General features: G+C 44.6%; 1 protein-coding gene across 1 annotated transcript in view; it reads right to left on the bottom strand.

Annotated features, from left to right (window-relative positions):
• The window catches only part of LOC137384332 (fascin-2-like), a 59,988-nt gene that overhangs the window by 9,037 nt on the left and 29,635 nt on the right, over positions 1-21,316 (bottom strand). Inside the window, exon 2 of the mRNA XM_068058210.1 lies at positions 190-346. Within this exon, the coding sequence (XP_067914311.1) occupies positions 190-346 (157 nt within the window). The remainder of the gene's footprint in view (positions 1-189; positions 347-21,316) is intronic.

The following is a 21,316-nucleotide window of genomic DNA, read 5'->3' as shown; positions in this document are numbered from 1 at the left end:
TCTATAGCTGTTGGTTTGGCTTTGAGAGTCAGTATTTGGGTTGATAAGTAAATGACTGATATCAATGTAGGAACAAATACTGTCAACTGGCTTTGTTAGCTAAGTTGGCAGTAAAATAGTGACTAGTCAGGCTTTATAAGAATTTCTGCGATGGAAAAATCTGTGCTTTGACTGATTAGGATAACTTGCATTTCAGAAGCTGTGGATTGGATCCCTCCATGAGTCACCAATGTCCAGAAGGTCCCCGTGTGTGTACGTAAGATGCATTTCTTAGTCTCTTTGTCAATTTCCATTTGATATGTTTCCTGATGTGTTGCTTCATCCTGATTGGCTGAGATATTCATACCTGACAAAAAAAGAATTGAATTAAAATAATGATCTGGTCAGAAATTTACTATAATTTACTGATGTAAAATGCCTCATTTTCCCCTAGGCATCTACTTGGTCTGAGTTATTCAGATTGTTGTGTGATCATAACTAACCAAAAGCAATTAATATGGATGTATTTAAGGGGAAACTAGGTAAATGCATGAGGGAGAAAGGAATAGAGAATATGTTAAGAGGGTGAGACAAAATAAGGTGTGAGGAGGCTCTGGAGCATAAACACTGGCACAGGCTTGTTGGCCGAGCCTGTTTCTGTCCTGTAAAGGTCAATGTAAAAGATTTAATAATTGCTTCTCAAAACATTTTTATTTTCATTCTTTGAAATAAAGAATGCAAATCAAAGAATTATACTCCTGTAATTATGAATATGAGTGACAGCTTTGAAAATACAAACTCTAGGTTGTGAAGTACAAATATATACTTTCGCTCTTTTTGTATCCTCCCTTTGTAAACCACTCTCCTTGGCTGTCAGACAGCTTCAAACAGCCAGGTGGAAGGGGTGGCCTGGAGGCCAAATTTCCCACTAATGACTGTCAGTGTCATTCAGTGATTGTTCATTATTAGGAAATAGGCTTCTGAAGCGACTGGTTATGAATGCTTCCCTTTTCATCTGAGTAGTACCAGGAATTCCTTGGCATTGTTACCACCAAGGGTGAGGTGAGTAAGACCTAAATAAAATCCCTATCTGGGTTCTAAAATTGGGGAATAGTATGAAACCAACCCACCGCCACCCCAAAAGGGATTCATCTTTGTCCAGTGGGCATTAGATGCTATTTCAGTTTTCCAAAATAGGAACAAAAAGATTTTTGAATATTACAAATTTATCTCCCATGGCAGTGCTCACTGGGACCAGGATCAGTTTTCAGTGAAGTGGGGTCAGAGGGCAGAGATTACTGGGCTGGGCTGCACACTCATAATTTAGTCCTCATCTCGAAATCATGAATTCTGTCATTTTTGCATGACACTTCGATTTGATATTATTTATAGTTAAATTGCAAAACTTTGGGAAGCAGAGAAGTAGAGCTAGTTGGAAACTAGGAGTTTCTCTGCAGTACAGATTCAGGAGCTATGAAACACGAAGCTGGGAAGGTGTATGACAAACTGGCAAGTTCTCTTGGTCACTTTCCACTATAGGAAATTATAATGGGAAAAGACTAACACAAAGCAAAAATGTTTCAACAGGAAGTAAGGTTTTGTAGACAGGAAGAGTGTGAAGTTGTAAGATTTTCAGTACAGATATATTCATTTATTAAAGTTTATTTTCTATTATTTTATTGATATTTGCTGATGCCAGTGAAAGAGTATTCCACCTTTGTAATGTAAACAAATGAAGATTACCCCATCCTATGACAAAAAGACTCAGATGATTTTACATAGTTTTTTTAGTTTTACCCATTATACAGACCATATAATAGAAATGTAAAATGTTTGATGAAATGCTTATATTAATATATTTCTGACATAAAACTTTTTTTAAAAAACACATCAATCCTTAAAGAGCCAACTCCCCTCTTCATTTGTACATAGGTAATCTCTAGTATAGGCTGCTTTATTGAGTCCTACACCTGTGTAGGGGCCCTAACAACCCCACTGCCTTGTGGGCGTCCCGGGAGAGACCAAGGCTAACGGAGTAAAGCCTAACAGAAAATCCGGAGCGGAACCCCGTAGGCGGTCATGTGTCACCTCTGGCATGTTTCCGGCAGTTCCTGCAGCCATATCGGTGCCAAACGTCATGCTCTGCACTCCTTTGGACCCCACCAGAAAGGCCGAGAGGGGGGTTTTGATGCTTGGACAACTCTCAACTTCCATACATTCGCCCAGGCATGCGCCATGGAGAGGTCACTCCATAGTCGCCTCACAGCGACTGAAACAACACGGAAGGCAGCAGTTACGGGTTATAAGTCCAGCTCAATTGGCGTAGAGATTGGGCGCCACAGGTTGCCTTTGTCGGTGGGAGAGGTCATCGCACCTCACTGGACAGCTACCGCCCGCCTCAAACCGGGCAGCCCCCGGTCAATAAGGTTCTGTCCCGCTACAGTCCACCTGCTTCAATGGGTACTTGGAGGTCAGGGTCATTGCCCGAAAAGTGGACTGCAACACCACACCAAACAACATGAAAAAAGGAAAGAAGGTACCAGCCCTTTGCTTTGCAAGCTGCAACGTCAGAACTATGTGTCCTGGCCTTTCGGAAGACCTTACACAAATCAACGATTCTCGGAAGACCGCCATCATTAGCAACGAGCTCAGTAGACTCAATGTAGACATTGCAGCACTTCAGGAGACTCGCCTCCCCACGAGTGGATCTCTAGCAGAGCAAGACTACACCTTCTTCTGGCAGGGTAGGGATCCTGAAGAACCAAGACAGCATGGAGTGGGCTTTGCCATCAGAAACTCCTTGCTCAGCATGATAAAGCCTCCCTCAAATGGCTCGGATTGCATACTGTCCATCCGACTGCTCACCACCTCTGGTCCAGTACATCTACTTAGCATCTATGCTCCAACACTCTGCTCCCCACCAGAAGCTAAAGACCAGTTCCACGAGGAACTCCATAATATCATTAGTAGCATCCCCAACACTGAACATCTGTTCCTGCTGGGGGACTTTAATGCCAGGGTTGGGGCCGACCATGACTCATGGCCCTCCTGCCTTGGGCGCTATGGCGTTGGAAGGATGAATGAGAACGGGCAGAGACTGCTTGAGTTGTGTACCTATCATAACCTCTGCATCATCCACTCGTTCTTTCACACTAAACCCTGTCACCAGGTTTCATGGAGGCACCCAAGATCGCGTCGTTGGCACCAGCTAGACCTCATCGTCACAAGGCGAGCCTCCTTAAACAGTGTTCAAATCACACGCAGCTTCCACAGTGCAGACTGCGACACCGACCACTCCCTGGTGTGCAGCAAGGTTAGACTCAGACCAAAGAAGTTGCATCATTCCAAGCAGAAGGGCCACCCGCGCATCAACACGAGCACAATTTCTCATCCACAGCTGTTACAAAAATTTCTAAATTCACTTGTAACAGCCCTTCAAAACACTCCCACAGGGGATGCTGAGATCAAGTGGGCCCACATCAGAGATGCCATCTATGAGTTAGCTTTGACCACCTACGGCAAACGTGCGAAGAGAAATGCAGACTGGTTTCAATTTCATTTTGAAGAGCTGGAACCTGTCATAGCCGCTAAGCGCATTGCACTGCTGAACTACAAGAAAGCCCCCAGTGAGTTAACATCCGTAGCACTTAAAGCAGCCAGAAGCGCTGCACAAAGAACAGCCAGGCGCTGCGCAAATGACTACTGGCAACACCTATGCAGTCATATTCAGCTGGCCTCAGACACCGGAAACATCAGAGGAATGTATGATGGCATTAAGAGAGCTTTTGGGCCAACCATCAAGAAGATCGCCCCCCTCAAATATAAATCAGGGGACATAATCACTGACCAACGCAAGCAATTGGACCGCTGGGTTGAGCACTATCTAGATCTGTACTCCAGGGAGAATGTTGTCACTGAGACTGCCCTCAATGCAGCCCAGCCTCTACCAGTCACGGATGAGCTGGATGTACAGCCAACAAAATCGGAACTCAGTGATGCCATTGATTCTCTAGCCAGCAGAAAAGCCCGTGGGAAGGACAGCATTACCCCTGAAATAATCAAGAGTGCCAAGCCTGCTATAATTTCAGCACTACATGAACTGCTTTGCCTGTGCTGGGACGAGGGAGCAGTACCTCAGGACATGCGCGATGCCAATATCATCACCCTCTATAAAAACAAAGGTGACCGCGGTGACTGCAACAACTACCGTGGAATCTCCCTGCTCAGCATAGTGGGGAAAGTCTTTGCTCGAGTCGCTTTAAACAGGCTCCAGAAGCTGGCCGAGCGTGACTACCCTGAGGCACAGTGTGGCTTTCGTGCAGAGAGATCGACCATTGACATGCTGTTCTCCCTTCGTCAGATACAGGAGAAATGCCGCGAACAACAGATGCCCCTCTACATTGCTTCCATTGATCTCACCAAAGCCTTTGACCTCGTCAGCAGACGTGGTCTCTTCAGACTACTAGAAAAGATTGGATGTCCACCAAAGCTACGAAGTATCATCACCTCATTCCATGACAATTTGAAAGGCACAATTCAACATAGCGGCTCCTCATCAGACCCCTTTCTTCTTCTCCCTGCTGCTCTCACATGCGCTCAAGTCTTCAGAAGAAGGAATCTTCCTCCACACAAGATCAGGGGACAGGTTGTTCAACCTTGCACGTCTAAGAGTGAAGTCCAAAGTACGGAAAGTCCTCATCAGGGAACTCCTCTTTGCTGACAATGCTGCTTTAACATCTCACACTGAAGAGTGTCTGCAGAGTCTCATCGACAGGTTTGCGGCTGCCTGCAATGAATTTGGCCTAACCATCAGCCTCAAGAAAACGAAAATCATGGGACAGGATGTCAGAAATGCTCCATCCATCAATATTGGCGACCACGCTCTGTAAGTGGTTCAAGAGTTCACCTACCTAGGCTCAACTATCACCAGTAACCTGTCTCTAGATGCAGAAATCAACAAGCGCATGGGAAAGGCTTATACTGCTATGTCCAGACTGGCCAAGAGAGTGTGGGAAAATGGCGCACTGACACGGAACACAAAAGTCCGAGTGTATCAAGCCTGTGTCCTCAGTACCTTGCTCTATGGCAGCGAGGCCTGGACAACGTTTGTCAGCCAAGAGCGACGTCTCAATTCATTCCATCTTCGCTGCCTCCAGAGAATACTTGGCATCAGATGGCAGGACCGTATCTCCAAAACAGAAGTCCTCGAGGCGGCCAACATCCCCAGCTTATACACCCTACAGAGTCAGCGGCGCTTGAGATGCCTTGGCCATGTGAGCCGCATGGAAGATGGCAGGATACCCAAAGAAACATTGTACAGCGAGTTCACCACTGGTATCAGACCCACCGGCCGTCCATGTCTCCGCTTTAAAGACGTCTGCAAACACGACATGAAGTCCTGTAACATTGATCACAAGTCATGGGAGTCAGTTGCCAGCGTTCGCCAGAGCTGGCGGGCAGCCATAAAGGCGGGGCTAAAGTGTGGCGAGTCGAAGAGACTTAGCAGTTGGCAGGAAAAAAGACAGAAGCGCAAGGGGAGAGCCAACTGTGTAACAGCCCCGACAAACAATTTCTTCTGCAGCACCTGTGGAAGAGCCTGTCACTCTAGAATTGGCCTTTATCGCCACTCCAGGCGCTGCTCCACACACCACTGACCACCTCCAGGCGCTTACCCATTGTCTCTCGAGATAAGGAGGCCAAAGAAAGAAAGACACTTAGAAAATATTCCTTCTGGGGCTCACTGATTGCACCACTGGTTAAGTCCGTGTGTAGACATGTCAGGCAGATTAGGAAGATGTCAGACAGATTAGGAAGCTCCCAGGACCAGACCCTGGAATAAAAACAGAAAATGCGGGCAACACACAGCAGGTCAGTCAGCATCTGAAAGCAAATAAGGCAAGTTAATGTTTTGGCTGTCGGCCCGTCATCAGAATGGAAAGCTAAAAGACAAGCAGGTGGTTTAGTAAGGTTAGAACAGAGTTGGGCAAAAAAGGGAGAAACAAGATACTCTGATCAGAGAGATGGAGTTAATGGGTTGAATACCTGTGAACAGCTAATAGAAAATTATCTGAGTGAGGTAATGGAAAGGCACTAAAACAAAAGAACCTGAAAATAGTTAAAAAGGTGAAAAACCATGGGAGTGACACAAACCAAAAAAGGCGAGAAAACAGTGGAAATTGGAGAAGGAAAAACCTACAAATAAAGGAGGTTAACAATGAAATTGGAAGATAGCAAAACACAGTGGAATGCTAGTCCTGAAAAGAGAAGAAACAGTCACTGTGGATACCGATTCCCCCTGTGACCAGCATGTTTGCGGTTTGTTTTCTTTCTCATTTTTCCCATTTTCTTAAATAAAAGCAAAATACTGCAGATGCTGGAAATCTGAAATAAAAACAGAATGTGCTGGAAATACTCAGCAGGTCTGGCAACATCTAGGAGAGTAACAGTTAACGTTTCAGGTCTGTGACCTTTCATCATAACCCAGAGTTCTGATGAAAGGTCACAGACCTGAAACATTAACTGTGTCTCTCTCCAGAGATGCTGCCAGACCTGCTGAGTATTTCCAGAACTTCCTGTTTTTATTTACCATTTTCTTGTCTGTTTGAGTATGCGGCATCTCCCATTTCTTTTCTCGCTCTTATCTACTTGCTTGTTTTTTGTTAATGCCTTTCTATAACATCACTGGGGTTCTGGTACATCATCTAACAGTTTTCTATCAAGTGGTCTGCAGCTCAGTCAAGCCATTAACTACCCAGTTATGGATGAAGTATCTGTTATTTTCCTTCCCTTGTTTTTTTTTTCTCTCTTTACCCACCATTACTAAAATATGTTACCTATTAGTTTTCAGTTCTGGTAAAGAGTGTGCATCCAAAATTTAAACTTATCGCTTCTCTCGACAGATGCTGATGGACTTGGTGTATATTTCCAACACTTCTCTTCTTTCATTTCTGATTTCCAGTTAGCTTTGGGAGGAAACATCTGCCAGGGCTTCCCACCGCTAGTTGCAGTGGGAGAGGGAAGACAATATGGCTTTGAAACATAAAGATTTAAAAGTCGGAGTTTGGAACAAGACAGGAGTTCTGTTTGCTTCCAGGAGCCGCTATTGAAGGGAAAAATATTTCTGTACAAAACCCAAATTGCAACACTGCTACAGATGTGGAAAAGTTACACATCTGTGATGCTTTTCTGTTGGATGACACTTTTCTGCTCACAAAACATCTGCTTTCTTTCAGTCATTTTCAAACTGGGGTCCACAGAGACTTTCGGGGGTTCGCAAAATAATGTGAACAGGACCTGTTGCTGCAATGCGCAGGTCAGGCGCATACCATTGGCTGTTATTTTGATTTCCTTTGTCTGCTCAAATGGCACAACCAAGAGTTCATGCACTGGGAAGTTTGATATCAGGCCCAGGGGCCTGATGCACTCGCACAGCGAGATACTGGCAAATGATTGCAGGGCTGACACTGGAGCCAAGGCAGCTCTGGAAAAGGACATGTAACTGGATTAGTGGAGCCTCGGATTAACTGAGAATATCAAGAACGGAGACGAGAGGCTCCAGAGATACTGGCAATGGATTCACAGCACTGGGGCTAGGGGAGGGTTGAAAGAAGCCACCATGTCAGCTTTGTCCAGGGGCTTGGGCCTGTGACTGGACCCAGAATAAAACCATGGTCCCAATTATTGGCCTTGTCCTAATGGCAGAAATGGCACAGACCAGGTAGCATGTCAGTGATATTCCAGTGCAGACAGGCTGATAAACAGCAGAGGGAGAGGCAAAAAACCCTGAAACACTCAGCAGCTGTGTAGCAAGTAGGTGGACAATGGAGATTTACAGCTGAAAAGGTGCCAGTGTTCCTGACAGGAGCTACCGAGCCTAATCTCAGTTGAGGGAGAGTAGGGAGATGTTGTGCGGTCAAGTATTCAACAGGTATGTTGCTGAACTTGTGGAGTTATCTGCCAGCTGCAAGGAAGATAAAAGTTTTCTTATCACCAATCACATGAAATGTTCTCTATATCAGATAGCCCTGGCAAAATTTCTTGCTAGTCCTGTGACCAGGACATGGATGAACTTTACTTTCACAAATGTAAATGTGCAAGAAGTTTATAGTATAATTTGTATGGGTGGGGGGGGGAGGGTCTGTGCTAATCCATTTGAAAAAGAGTCCTTAAGCCAAACAAGTTTGAAAACCACTGCTCTATTTGGACTGATATTTTATTGACCTTTCTCCCTGCAAATATTTTCCAGTAGAATGTCTATGAGTATGGCAAATGGGCCATTGACTCAAAACTAGAGTCGAGGGAAACTATCCCTATGGGATAACTACATCTCTGATTTCATGGACATCTCTCTGACAACAAACCTCATGATGGAACCGCACAACTAAATGCTTCACCTCTACCCCAAAAGACCTGTGAAGAGCCCAACACATCTTCAGCAAATGCGCAACAATGAAGCAGCAAAAATACAACTGACTGCCTCCCTCCACCATCCATTTGATGTGGATCTTCAATCCATAGATTCCTCACATCCGAGGGTCACCTCCCTCTCCTGTGACATCTACCATCAAGAAGGGCAAGTGTAGCAATAAACTGAGAACATCATCACCTTCAAACTTTTCTCCGAGTCACACACCATACTGACTTGGAGATATACCACTGTTCCTTCATCTTCACTCAGTTAAAATACTGACATTCCTTTTTTAACAATATAGTGGGATCACCATCAGCACAGGACTGAAGTGGTTCAAGGAAAAGCCCACTACCATATGCTTAGGGCAACTAGGGATGAATGCTAAATGGGGGTTATCAATGTCGCCCACACCCCGAGAACAAAATAGGTAAAAAACTTTGTCAATAAAAGATGAATACCTGCAACTTGACCAAACTGACTCGAAACACTCTGCATTAAACAGGCCAGAGAGGGAGAGTAGGAGATGTGCTATAGAATATTTGTGGGGATAATACATAATGTTAATGAAAGATGGAATCTTCTCAATATACAGAGGTACAAATCTTCACTTTCTAATTAAATATAAGACATAATAACAGAGAACATGCATGGAGAGTAAGGACATCACACTGTAAATCTCAGAATATTGAAAAATAATTCATTTGGATCTAGCTAATATGTCCATTTACTCTCTTCACAATCTCTCACCATTTAAGAAATACTCTGTATTTTTCCTACCAAAGTGGATAACTTCACATTTTTCCACATTATACTCCATCTTCTTGTGCATTCACTTAGCCTGTCCAAATCCCCTTGAAGTCTCTTTGCATCCTCCTCACAACTCACATTCCCACCTAGTTTTGTGTCATCAGCAAATTTGGAAATATTACATTTGGTCCCCACATCCAAATCATTTATATAGATTGTGAATAGCTGGAGCCCAAGCACTGATCCTTGTGGTACCCCACTAGTCACAGCCTACCAGCCTGAGAATAACCCGCTTATTCCTATTCTCTGTTTTCTATCTGTTAGCCAATTCTCAGTCCATGCCAGTATATTACCCCCAATCCCATGTGCTCTAATTTTGCTTACTCTTGCGTGGGACCTTATCGAAAGCCTTCTGAAAATCCAAGTACACCACATCCACTGGCTCCCCCTTATCTATTGTGCTGGTTACATCCTCAAAAAACAGTTTTGTCAAACATGATTTTCCTTTTAAAAATCCATGTTGACTCTGCCAAATCCTACCATTATTTTCTAAGTGTCTAGTTAACATATCCTTTATAATATATTCTAGCATTTTCTCTACTACTGATGTCAGGCTAACAGGTCTGTAGTCCTCCGTTTTCTCTCTCATTCCTTTCTTAAATAGTGGGGTGACATTTGCGACCTTCTAATCTTCAAGAACCGCTCCAGAATCTATAGAATTTTGGAAATCAGCTTTCAGTCCCATTAATTTCTCCATTGCAACTTTTTTACAAATACTATTTTCTTTCAGTTCCTCATTCTCGCTAATCCCTTGGTTCTTCAGTATTTCTGGGAGTTTTTTTGTATCCTCCTCCGTGAAGACAGACACATAGGGCTGAATTTTACAGGCCCTCCGACAATTTTTTATTTCCAAACTATACTTTATTCATAAAAATCAGTAAAAAGTACAAGATAGAACAGTTCCAAACAGCACCAAGTCAAAAATTACAAACAGTGCAAAGGAGGTCAGTTTCCTTCAATGCAGGAGTGAGTTGCCTCACAACCCTTCCATTTCATTTTTCATGCCATATACATTTTACAGCAAACGAAAATTTTCCCGATACAGTTCGAGGGGTTTTCCATGGATCCAGCCCCTCCCTTCAGCTTGGTGGGGGGACCTCACACAGTGGTCTTTCCCCATTGAGTCTATGCTGTGGCTGCCCCAAGCTGGCCCTCCGACATCGGGGGTCATGGCGGTAGGGTCTGGAGAATTCTTCCGGGAGACGCCCACCACGACCCCCGACGCCGGGAAGGCTCCGCCACATTTTACTGGCGGCGGCAAGGCCTCGGTGCGGCCCACCCTCCCCTGTTACATGGCGGTGGAGGCCTCATTTGAGTATTATAATGAATGCAAATAAATAAATAACTTACCTGGACTGGGCGGCCATCCCACGGTGATATTCCGGCCGGTGTCCCATTTGGGGAACAGAGGCGAGACACTCGTGGGGCGGGGGGAGCAGTGTGATTCTCAGGGTTTGGGGGGGTGGGGAGAGTGGGGAGAACTATTGTTATTGGTTGTGGGAATGATGGGAAGGGATTGAGGGCCAAAGGTGCTGAAGTCAGGCGGGAAGTTCAGAATATCAAAAGGTGTTTTTTGCAGGGATATGTCAAATTATTAAATGAAGTGGGGGTGTGGGAGAGGGGAATCATGGTAAATTAAAATTATGCAGTTTTCTTTGAAACAGGACCTTTAAAAATTTAAATGAGGCTGAACGGCCTGAAGCCCCTAAAAATGGCACCAGGCGCTGTTGCCGGGGATGGAGCAGCTGCCCCCGATGACGTCATCAGGTGTGGCTATTCCGTCCCCTCCATTTAAATGAGCCCTCATGCGAAATATCGCGTGACATAATGACGGCGCATCCGCGCAGGAAGACCGGCGAGATAGGAACACGCCGCCACGATTTTCTGCACGCTTATAAAATTCAGCCCAAGTCTTTGTTTAGTTTCTCTGCCATTCCCTTATTCCCCATTATAAATTTCCCTGTCTCTTCCTGTAATGGGCCCACATTGAGTCAACACCTTCAGGAAGGACGGGGAGAAAATTTGGGGGAGAAAATAAAAAATAATTTTTAAAACAATAAGCAGAACTCTGGGCAGAGAGCAACCCAAGATGTAGAGTGCCAACTCCCACCTACACAGTGCACATTTCACTCCAAGGTCTTATTAACACTTATATCTCCTTAATTCAGTGGGGAAAACTCTTCTTGCACCCTGCCGTGAATTGCACTTCTTCCTAACAAATCCCAGAGGAATACTTATTGTCAGTGGAGGTATCTGCCCCCTGTTCACACCCTTTGCTGTATCATCCCAGTTCTGTGTAACCTGCAAGGGAGAAAGCATGAAATTTGTTGTATATTTAAGGTAGCAAAAGGAAACTAAGCTTAGCGTCTGGTTAAAAATGGACTGCTGCATTCTGATTTTGTTTCTTATCTACCTTGGTGTAGATTAAATTCAAAAAAAGTTTCAGTAATTTACTATTCAAAATTATTAAAAATATGTCATTCTGCATTGTGCCATTATTATATTTTTAGTAAAATTGTATTTAAAAGCACAATAAAGTATTGTGGAAATGGCAGCCAGCGCTAATAATAATTACTAATAATTTCCTTGCTCTTTCCTCATGTGTAGTTTGTCAGAAACATAATCAGGGAAAACAATGAAAGGAACCAGTCTGATAAACAGTGGCTCCAGGGGAAGATTAATTGTTGCTGTTCCAATCATTCCATCACATAAATCATAAAGCACAAACAGTAAAACCAGTGCCTGAATAGAGCTGGGCCACAACTAACTTTGAAAATATTTATCAACTTTCAGCTGATTGTTGAGATCATGATAAGAATATTTTGTGGTGGTAATTTAACATGTTTGCATTGCCCCTGGGAGGCCTTGCCTGGTGGTAGTGCAAATTTGAAATTTGAGCATGGTTATTTAATTGATTGTTTGCAGTGCATGCTTGAATTTCCAGCCCGTGCTCTGCAGTGCAGACTTGTAAAATTGTCCCCTACATGTGATAGCGATGATCATACAAAACTCCATAAAATTCATTATTCCAAGCCAACTGCCCGAGATACATTTTAATCAGACGGCTTGTACTCCCTTTAATGTTAGCTATTCTGCCCCCATCCTCCCACTCCTGGCTGCTGCAGTGATTGTCCTACTGCAGCAACATTGCATTTTCCAAGGTAGATTAGAAACAAAATCAGAATGCAGCACTGTGAGAAGCACCTACTGCTGAGCAGATAGGCCGCTGGGAACCTACCCTACATCTTTAATAAGGATTGACCTAATAAAATCGGTTGGGGTCAGGATTTGGGTGGTGGACAAAGTCTCACTTTGACCTTCCCCCAGTGGGGAACTGGACTGGAGGAAAATTCAACTTGACCATTGCTTGTGCTGGCTGTGGCTCAATATGTAGCACTCTCACCTCAAAGTCAGAATGTTGTGGGTTTAACTCCTACTCCAGGACCTGAGCGCTACAATGTAAGCTGATACTCTAGTGCAGTACTGAGGGGGTGCTGCCTTTTGGGTAAGATGTTAAATTGAGGCCCCATCTGCCCTCACAGGTGGATGTAAAAGATCCAACTATTTTGAAGAAGAGCAGGGAAGTTATCCCTGGTGTCCTGGTCAATATTTATGGCTCAATCAAGAACACAAAAAACAGATTATTTGGTTATTATCAAATTGCCATTTGTGGGAGTTTTCTGTGTGCAAATTAGCTATCGTGTTTCCTCATTACAACAGTGACAACATTAACTGTAAAGCGCTTTGGGACATCGGTGGTTGTGAAAGACGCTATATAAATCCAAGTCTTTCTTTTTTTCTCAATTGGCGACCTGACAGAATTATAAATATATCCAATGTTTTTGACAATGTTAATTTCCTTGCTAGACTATCCTAAGCATTTCTCTGTTTTCTGCTTAAAATTCACTGCTCAGTACTTTCCATTTCAATTCTCTGGTGTCCATTTCTGGCTTATTTCAGAGTAATAACCTGAGTTTATTCATCCACATAGGTCTTTGAGTATATTACAATAATGAAGACAGAAAGTGCTGGAAATACTCAGCAGGTCTGGCAGCATCAGATGGTGTGAATAGTTTATGAGCTAAGAGCTGTTAATCTTTGCATTAATACTATTAGCAGGAAGTTGTCTCATTCATCTACATATGCGTGCCAATGTTTGTAAGCCTTTGGACAGAATCTGATGTGCAATGCAAAATTATAATCATCTTCGTCATGGGAATAGATTATCTACTTTCTTATAGAAGGCACAATGGAAGTAGTGGGCCGATAAATCAGCATATTGCTGGTAAGTCTTTTAGACTGGAAATCTCCCTAATAATCACAGGCTAGCTAATCTGAAAGCTAATTTCCCATCTGCAACATATCAGGAAAACCCACCGCACATTGATGTTGAAAATAGAACATAAACACTACACAATCAAAACTGCACAGAATGCAGGACACAGTAACAGAAAGAATGGTTGCAGCAGGGACAAAAAACAATAATCTACAGGTGAATGGGTAGAAGGTGCATGTTATGAAGTAATCATTTTTGTGGGAGGGGAGAGGGAAGACATGCACATTGTGTGCAAAATTGAGAACAGTGTTATGCTAAGTGTGTCTAATGGACAAGACAGCATAACACGAGTAACAAGTGGCTTACTGTAAAATCCACAGCAAACTTACTAGTTGCTTTGAAATAAGATAGAGAATATAACCTGTGACCCAAAATACTCTGATTCAAGGAGACATTGAGCAATTAAGGCTGGACATAAGTTACTACAGTGATTAGCTTGATCTGCTCCCCACCTTCTCCTCCTATCCTTAACTAAATCCTGGCTTTATACCTGTTGCGAGCCTGGCTGAGTGCCAACAGAACTCATCAAGTGTGTGCTGGAAGATTTGCCTGTATTGAAACTCACAAATTCAGCAATTTGCAACCACAGTTCTAAGCCCCTTAGGCAGCAGAAGCAAATGACCTTGACCATGCAACAACAGTTCTGTGTTTCTGTTTCAAGAATCATTACAGTTACTTTTGTAACTATTGAGGTTAAGGATAAGAATTGAGCTAAACCAAAAGAGAAACACAGTGCTTTGCCCAAACCAATGCATTGGGAAGCTGAAATAATATGCAGCTGTGGGTCAAATATCAATAATTTGGTCAGGAGACAAGAATGCTTATCTGTGTTATACAACTACCAAGAGCTCCTCCTCCTTCTGGTTCCACAGGAAGGTTTTATTTTAACATTTTACTTTAAAAAGTTTACTTTTTGTTGGTGGCAGCTGCTAAATCCATAGCTGTCGCAGAAGTATCCTGAGCAGGGTAGCTCTGACACCTGTCCCACTCATCACTGTCCAGCTTCTGTGAGGAGACCGAAAACACATATTGGGGCCCTCATTTACATATGGAAGGAGCAAAAGCCAGCTTGAGGTGGCTGCCAGCGACACCTGAAAATTGGCCCGATTGAGTTTTGGGTCGTATGTTTTTCAATTGTCCTTGAGATGTAGGTCCCTGAAATTGGGCCTCAATGCGCTGGCTTTATGCCCTTGAAACCACAAAATGAGATCCATTTTCTCCCACTGGTTGTTGTCTATGTGAACTTCCAGAAGGCATTTGTGCAAGTTCTGCATAGAGGGTTATTAACAAAAATGAAAACTCATGGAATTGGAGCTAACCTTGTGCTTTAGACTGATAATTGGTTTGGAGGTGGGAGACAGAGAGTAGGGATAAAGGGAACATTATCTGATTGGCGGTAAGTGGTGCTCCCCAAAATCTGTACAGGGGCCTCAGCTTTTCACCATATATATTAATGACTTGGATGAAGGAATAGAGAGTTGTTTTTCTAAGTTCGCAATGATACTAAATGAGGAAGCATAATAAATTACAGAAATCCAGAAATTACAAAGGGACATGCCTTAAGTGGCATAAATCATTAGTGAATGGACAAAACTATGGTAGACGGAGTTCAGTGTGAGGTCATCCACTTTGGATCTGAGAAAGACAAACTGAAATATTTTCTCAGTGGTGAGGGACAAGGAGCAAAAGAATTTGGGTGTCTATGTGCACATATTACTAAAAGCAGGTACAAAAAGCAATCAAAAAGGCAAAAGGAATGTTGGCCTATATTTCAAGGAAGTGGTGCTTCAATTTTTTAAAAATTCATTCATGGGATGTGGGCGTCACTGGCTAGGCCAGCATTTATTGCCCATCCCTAATTGCCCTTGTGAAGGTGGTGGTGAGCTGTCTTCTTGAACCGCTGCAGTCCATGTGGGGTAGGTACACCCACAGTGCTGTTGGGAAGGGAGTTCCAGGATTTTGACCCAGCGACAGTGAAGGAAAGGCGATATAGTTCCAAGTCAGGATGGTGTGTGACTTGGAGGGGAACTTGCAGGTGGTAGTGTTCCCATGCATTTGCTGCCCTTGTCATTCCAGTTGGTAGAGGTCATGGGTTTGGAAGGTGCTGTCTAAGGAGCCTTGGTGTGTTGCTGCAGTGCATCTTGTAGATGGTACAAACTGCTGCCACTGTGCGTCGGTGGTGAAGGGAGTGAATGTTTGTAGATGGGGTGCCAATCAAGGGGGCTGCTTTGTCCTGGATGGTTTCGAGATTCTTGAGTGTTGTTGGAGCTGCACCCATCCAGGCAAGTGGAGAGTATTCCATCACACTCCTAACTTGTGCTGTATAGATGGTGGACAGCCTTTGGGGAGTCAGGAGGTGAGTTACCCGCCGCAGGATTCCTAGCCTCTGACCTGCTCTTGTAGCCACGATATTTATATGGCTACTCCAGTTCAGTTTCTGGTCAATGGTAGGCCCTAGGATGTTGATAGTGGGGGATTCAGCGATGGTGATGCCATTGAATGTCAAAGGGAGATGGTTAGATTCTCTCTTGTTGGAGACAGTCATTGCCTGGCACTTGTGTGGCGCGAATGTTACTTGCCCCTTATCAGCCCAAGTCTGGATATTGTTTAAGTTTTGCTGCATTTCGACACGGACTGCTTCAGTATCTGAGGAGTCACGAATGGTGCTGAACATTGTGCAATCATCAGCGAACATCCCCACTTCTGACCTTATGATTGAAGGAAGGTCATTGATGAAGCAGCTGAAGATGGTTGGGCCTAAGACACTACCCTGCGGAACTCCCGCAGCGATGTCCTGGAGCTCAGATGATTGACCTCCAACAACCACAACCATCTTCCTTTGCGCTAGGATTGACTCCAGCCAGCGGAGGGTTTTCCCCAATTCCCATTGACTTCAGTTTTGCTCGGGCTCCTTGGTGCCATACTTGGTCAAATGCTGCCTTGATGTCAAGAGCAGTCACTCTCACCTCACCTCTTGAGTTCAGATCTTTTGTCTATGTTTGAACCAAGGCTGTCATGAGGTCAGGAGCTGAGTGGCCCTGGCGGAACCCAAACTGAGCGTGAGTGAGCAGGTTATTGCTAAGCAAGTGCCGCTTGATGGCACTGTTGATGACACCTTCCATCACTTTACTGAAGATTGAGAGTAGGCTGATGGGGCGGTAATTGGCCGGGTTGGACTTGTCCTGCTTTTTGTGTACAGGACATACCTGGGCAATTTACCACATTGCAGGGTAGATGCCAGTGTTGTGGGTGTACTGGAACAGCTTGGCTAGGGGCGCAGCAAGTTCTGGAGCACAGGTCTTCAGTACTATTGCCAGAATATTGTCAGGACCCATAGCCTTTGCAGTATCCAGTGTCTTCAGTCATTCCCTGATATCACGCGAAGTGAATCAAATTGGCCGAAGTCTGGCATCTGTGATGCTGGGGACCTCAGGAGGAGGCCGAGATGCATCATCAACTGGCACTTCTGGCTGAAGATTGTTGCAAATGCTTCAGCCTTATCTTTCGCACTGACGTGCTGGGCTCCCCCATCGTTGAGAATGAGGATATTTGTGGAGCCAGCTCCTCCAGTTAGTTGTTTAATTGTCCACCATCATTCACGGCTGGATGTGGCAGGACTGCAGAGCTTAGATCTGATCTGTTGGTTATGCGATTGCTTAGCTCTGTCTATCGCACACTGCTTACGCAGTTTGGCATGCAGATGGTCCTGTATTGTAGCTTCACTGGGTTGACACCTCATTTTGAGGTATGCCTTGTGCTGCTCCTGGCATGCCCTCCTGCACTCTTCATTGAACCAGGATTAGTCTCCTGGCTTGATGGTAACGGTAACCAGGAATGGTCTCCTGGCTTGATGGTAACGCTAGAGTGGGGGATATGCCGGGCCATGAGGTTACAGATTGTGGATGAGTACAATTCTGCTGCTGCTGATGGCCCACAGCGCCTCAGGGATGCCCAGTTTTGCATTGCTGGATCTGTTCGAAATCGATCCCATTTAGCACGGTGGTAGTGCCACACAACACAAAGGAGGGTACCCTCAATGTGAAGGTGGGACTTCGTTTCCACAATGACTGTGCGGTGGTCACTCCTACCAATACAGTCATGGACAGATGCATCTGCGGCAGGCAGATTGGTGAGGACGAGGTCGAGTATGTTTTCCCCTCTTGTTGGTTCCCTCACCACCTGCCGCATACCCAGTCTAGCAGCTATGTCCTTTAGGACTCGGCCAGCTCGGTCAGTAGTGGTGCTACCGAGCCACTCTTGGTGATGGACATTGAAGTCCCCCACCCAGATTACATTCTGTGCCCTTGCTACCCTCAGTGCTTCCCAGTGCTGTTCAACATGGAGGAGTACTGACTCATCAGCTGAGGGAGGGCGGTAGGTGGTAATCAGCAGGAGGTTTCCTTGTTCATGTTTGACCTGATGCCATGAGATTTCATGGAGTCCAGAGTCGATGTTGAGGACTCTCAGGGCAACTCCCTCCCTACTGTATACCACTGTGCCGCCACCTCTGCTGGGTCTGTCCTGCCGGTGGGACAGGACATACCCGTGGATGGTGATGGCAGTGTCCGGAACATTGTCTGTCAGGTATGATTCCGTGAGTATGACTATGTCAGGCTGTTGCTTCACTAGTCTGTGGGACCGCTCTCCCAACTTTGGCACAAACCCCCAGATGTTAGTAAGGAGAACTTTGCAGGGTTGACAGGGCTGGGTTTGCCCTTGTCGTTTCTGGTGCGTAGGTCGATGCCGGGTGGTCCGTCCGGTTTCATTCCTTTTTATTGGCTTCGTAGCAGTTAGATGCAACTGAGTGGCTTGCTAGGCCATTTCAGAGGGCATATAAATCAACCACATTGCTGTGGGTCTGGAGTCACATGTAGGTCAGACCAGGTAAGGACAGCAGATTTCCTTCCCTAAAGGACATTAATGAACCAGATAGGTTTTTACAACAATCGACAATGGTTTCATGGCCATCATTAGACTAGCTTTTTTAAATTCCAGATTTATTAATTGAATTCAAATTCCACCTTCTGCTGTGGTGGGATTTGAACCCATGTCCCCAGAGCAATACCCTGGGTCTCTGGGTTATTAGTCCAGTGACAATACCACTACGCCACCGCCTCCCCTTATTGTACAGAACGTTAGCCAGAACCAATCTGGGATACTCCCTTCAGTTTTGGGCACTGAACCTCTGGAAATGTATATCAGCCTTGGAGGGGCACAGTGCATAGTCAACAGAATTATACCAGGGTTTAAAAGGTTAAATTAAGAGGACAGGTTGCATAAACTTAGTTTGTATTCCCTTGAGTTTAAACTTTTGAGGGGTGATCCAATCAAGGTCTTTAAAATTATAAAGGGATTGAAAAGGGTAGTTAGGAAGAAATTATTTCCTCTGGTGAAGGAATCCAGAAGAAGGGGCCTTGATCCTAAAATTAGAGCGAGATCATTTAAGAAATGAAATCAGGCCACACATTGTCACACAATAGGTAGTAGTTGGTATAAAAACAGTAAGTGCTGGAAATACCCAGCAGGTCAGGCAGCTTTCATCAGAACTGGCAATGGTTAGAAAGAATTAGATTTTAAGCAAGTGAAGGGGGTGGGGGGGGGGGGGGGGGGCGGGGGGTCATTGGTGGGGAAGAGAACAAAAGGGAAGGTGTCTGATAGGACAGAGGGCAGGAGAGATTAAGTAACAAAACTGGGAGCTCGGGGTCATGCTTTCGGACTGAGCAAAGGTGTTCTGCAAAGCAGTCACCCAATCTGCATTTGGTCTCCCCAATGTAGAGGTGACCGCATTGAGAGCAGCGAATACAGTATACTAAATTGAAGGAAGTACAAGTAAATTGCTGCTTCACCTGGAAGGAGAGTTTTGGGGCCTTGGACTAGAGGCCTGCTTTAGGTCGGCATCATGCTGAAGTGGCATCCTTTGGATGTGGAGGCTGGTGGAGTGAAAAGTGAGGAGAAGGGGAACCGTGTCGCGGTTCTGGGAGGGGGAGGGCAGGAGTACAGGAAATAGATCGGACAAGGTTGAGGGCTCTGTCAACCACAGGAGAGGAGGAGGAGGAGGAGGAGGGTGGAGGGGTCCTTGGTTGAAAAGGAAGACATGTCAGAAGGTGGCATCATCAGAGATGGAGAAACTGGGAGAATTCCCAGTTTGGGGCGAGAGCAGGAAGTGGCACTGAATCAGTCATCTATGTACCAGAAGGAAGGAAGGGAGGAAGGGAGGGAGGGGGCCTGAGTATGACTGGAACAAAGAATGTTCAACTTAACCCACAAAAAGACAGTCATAACTAGGACCCGTGCAGGTACCCATAGCAACACCTTTTATTTGAAGGAAGTGAGTGGAGTTGAAGGAGAAGTTGTCTAATGTAAGAGCAAGATCAGCCAGGTGGCGGAGGATGGTGGTGGCTGAGGAGCAGCACCTGATCTTTTGATTAGGCATTCTACAGCCTTGCAGACTCAACTTTGAGTTCAACAATTTCAAAGCATGACTGGACTTTTTTTCTATTTTTAAAAATTATTTTATTTTATTTTTTACCCATGTGCCTGTTTTTCATGTGGACAGAGCTGCTCAATATTCTGCCATTAGCTCTCTCACTGGAAAAATGCTTTGTCTTTCACCACAAGCATTGATACACTCTTTGCCTTTGTCGCATGAAAGCTTTGTTATTTAATCTCTCCTGCCTTCTGCCCTATCACACACCTTCCCTTTTGTTCTCTTCCCCACCAACCCACCCCGCCCCTCACTTACTTAAAACCGAATTATTTTCTGACGTTTGCCAATTCTGATGAAAGGTCACAGACCTGAAATGTTAACTCTGCTTCTCTCTCCACAGATGCGGCCTGACCTGCTGAGTATTTCCAGCACTTTCTGTTTTTATTTCAGATTTCCAGCCTCTGCAGCATTTTGCTGTTAATATAGGTAGTGGCTGGCATCCTTCCATCTACGAAAGATGATGTATACGCAGCAAACAATCCATTTAGGTGGGATGTCTTGGTGCACATTTGCTGATGGCTGTGAAGGCCAATCCTTGAGAGGCAGGTTCTGCCATAAGTGCTGCACGTGAAACTGCCAAGTGACGCTGTGAGTTTTACAATAGGTAGTGGAAATATGGAATTCTCTTCCCCAAATAGCTGTGGATACTGGATCAATTGTAATGTTTAAGACTGAGATTGGTAGAATTTTGTGAGGAAAGGGTATCAAAGGAAGTGGCACAAAGGCAGATAAATGGAGTTGAGGTACAGATCAGCCAGGATGTAATTGAATTGCAGAACAGATTAAGGGGCTGAATAGCCTTCTCCTGTTCCATGATTACACTGCCAATTCTCCCTGGGTATAAAAGAGCTTTGGGAATGTGAACAGTTTTCATCAAGTAGTTATACTGATAAATAATTCAATGTAACGTGACCCGGGAGGATTTTGGTGTGTATTTTATAAAGAACTGCTCTTGCTCAGTGGCTCTTGCAGCCTAGTTCACAATACTTTCTCAGAGTAACTGTTTCAGTATTCTTGTAGGGAGGGATTTTATCACGTTAGCAGAGAAAGTGATTTGTTTTTGTCATGCTTAACTCCCTTACTTACATAATTTTGCAATGCTTAAAGGAAAATTGAACTCTACATTCTAAACACTAGGATAGACATTACGATGAGGGCCTTAATATTTATCATCCAGACATTTAGTGGACTCAAAACCAAATTTCTGTCTCTGGTATTTTAACAGAGTTATTAACAGGTTAAAATATTGGAGAGAGGAAGCTCGCATGAGCACATTAAACATTTGTACAATGAACAT

Source organism: Heterodontus francisci, chromosome 26 (genome assembly GCF_036365525.1).
Source record: "Heterodontus francisci isolate sHetFra1 chromosome 26, sHetFra1.hap1, whole genome shotgun sequence".
NCBI classification, from domain to species: domain Eukaryota; kingdom Metazoa; phylum Chordata; class Chondrichthyes; order Heterodontiformes; family Heterodontidae; genus Heterodontus; species Heterodontus francisci.
This window is presented reverse-complemented; position numbering and strand designations above follow the sequence as displayed.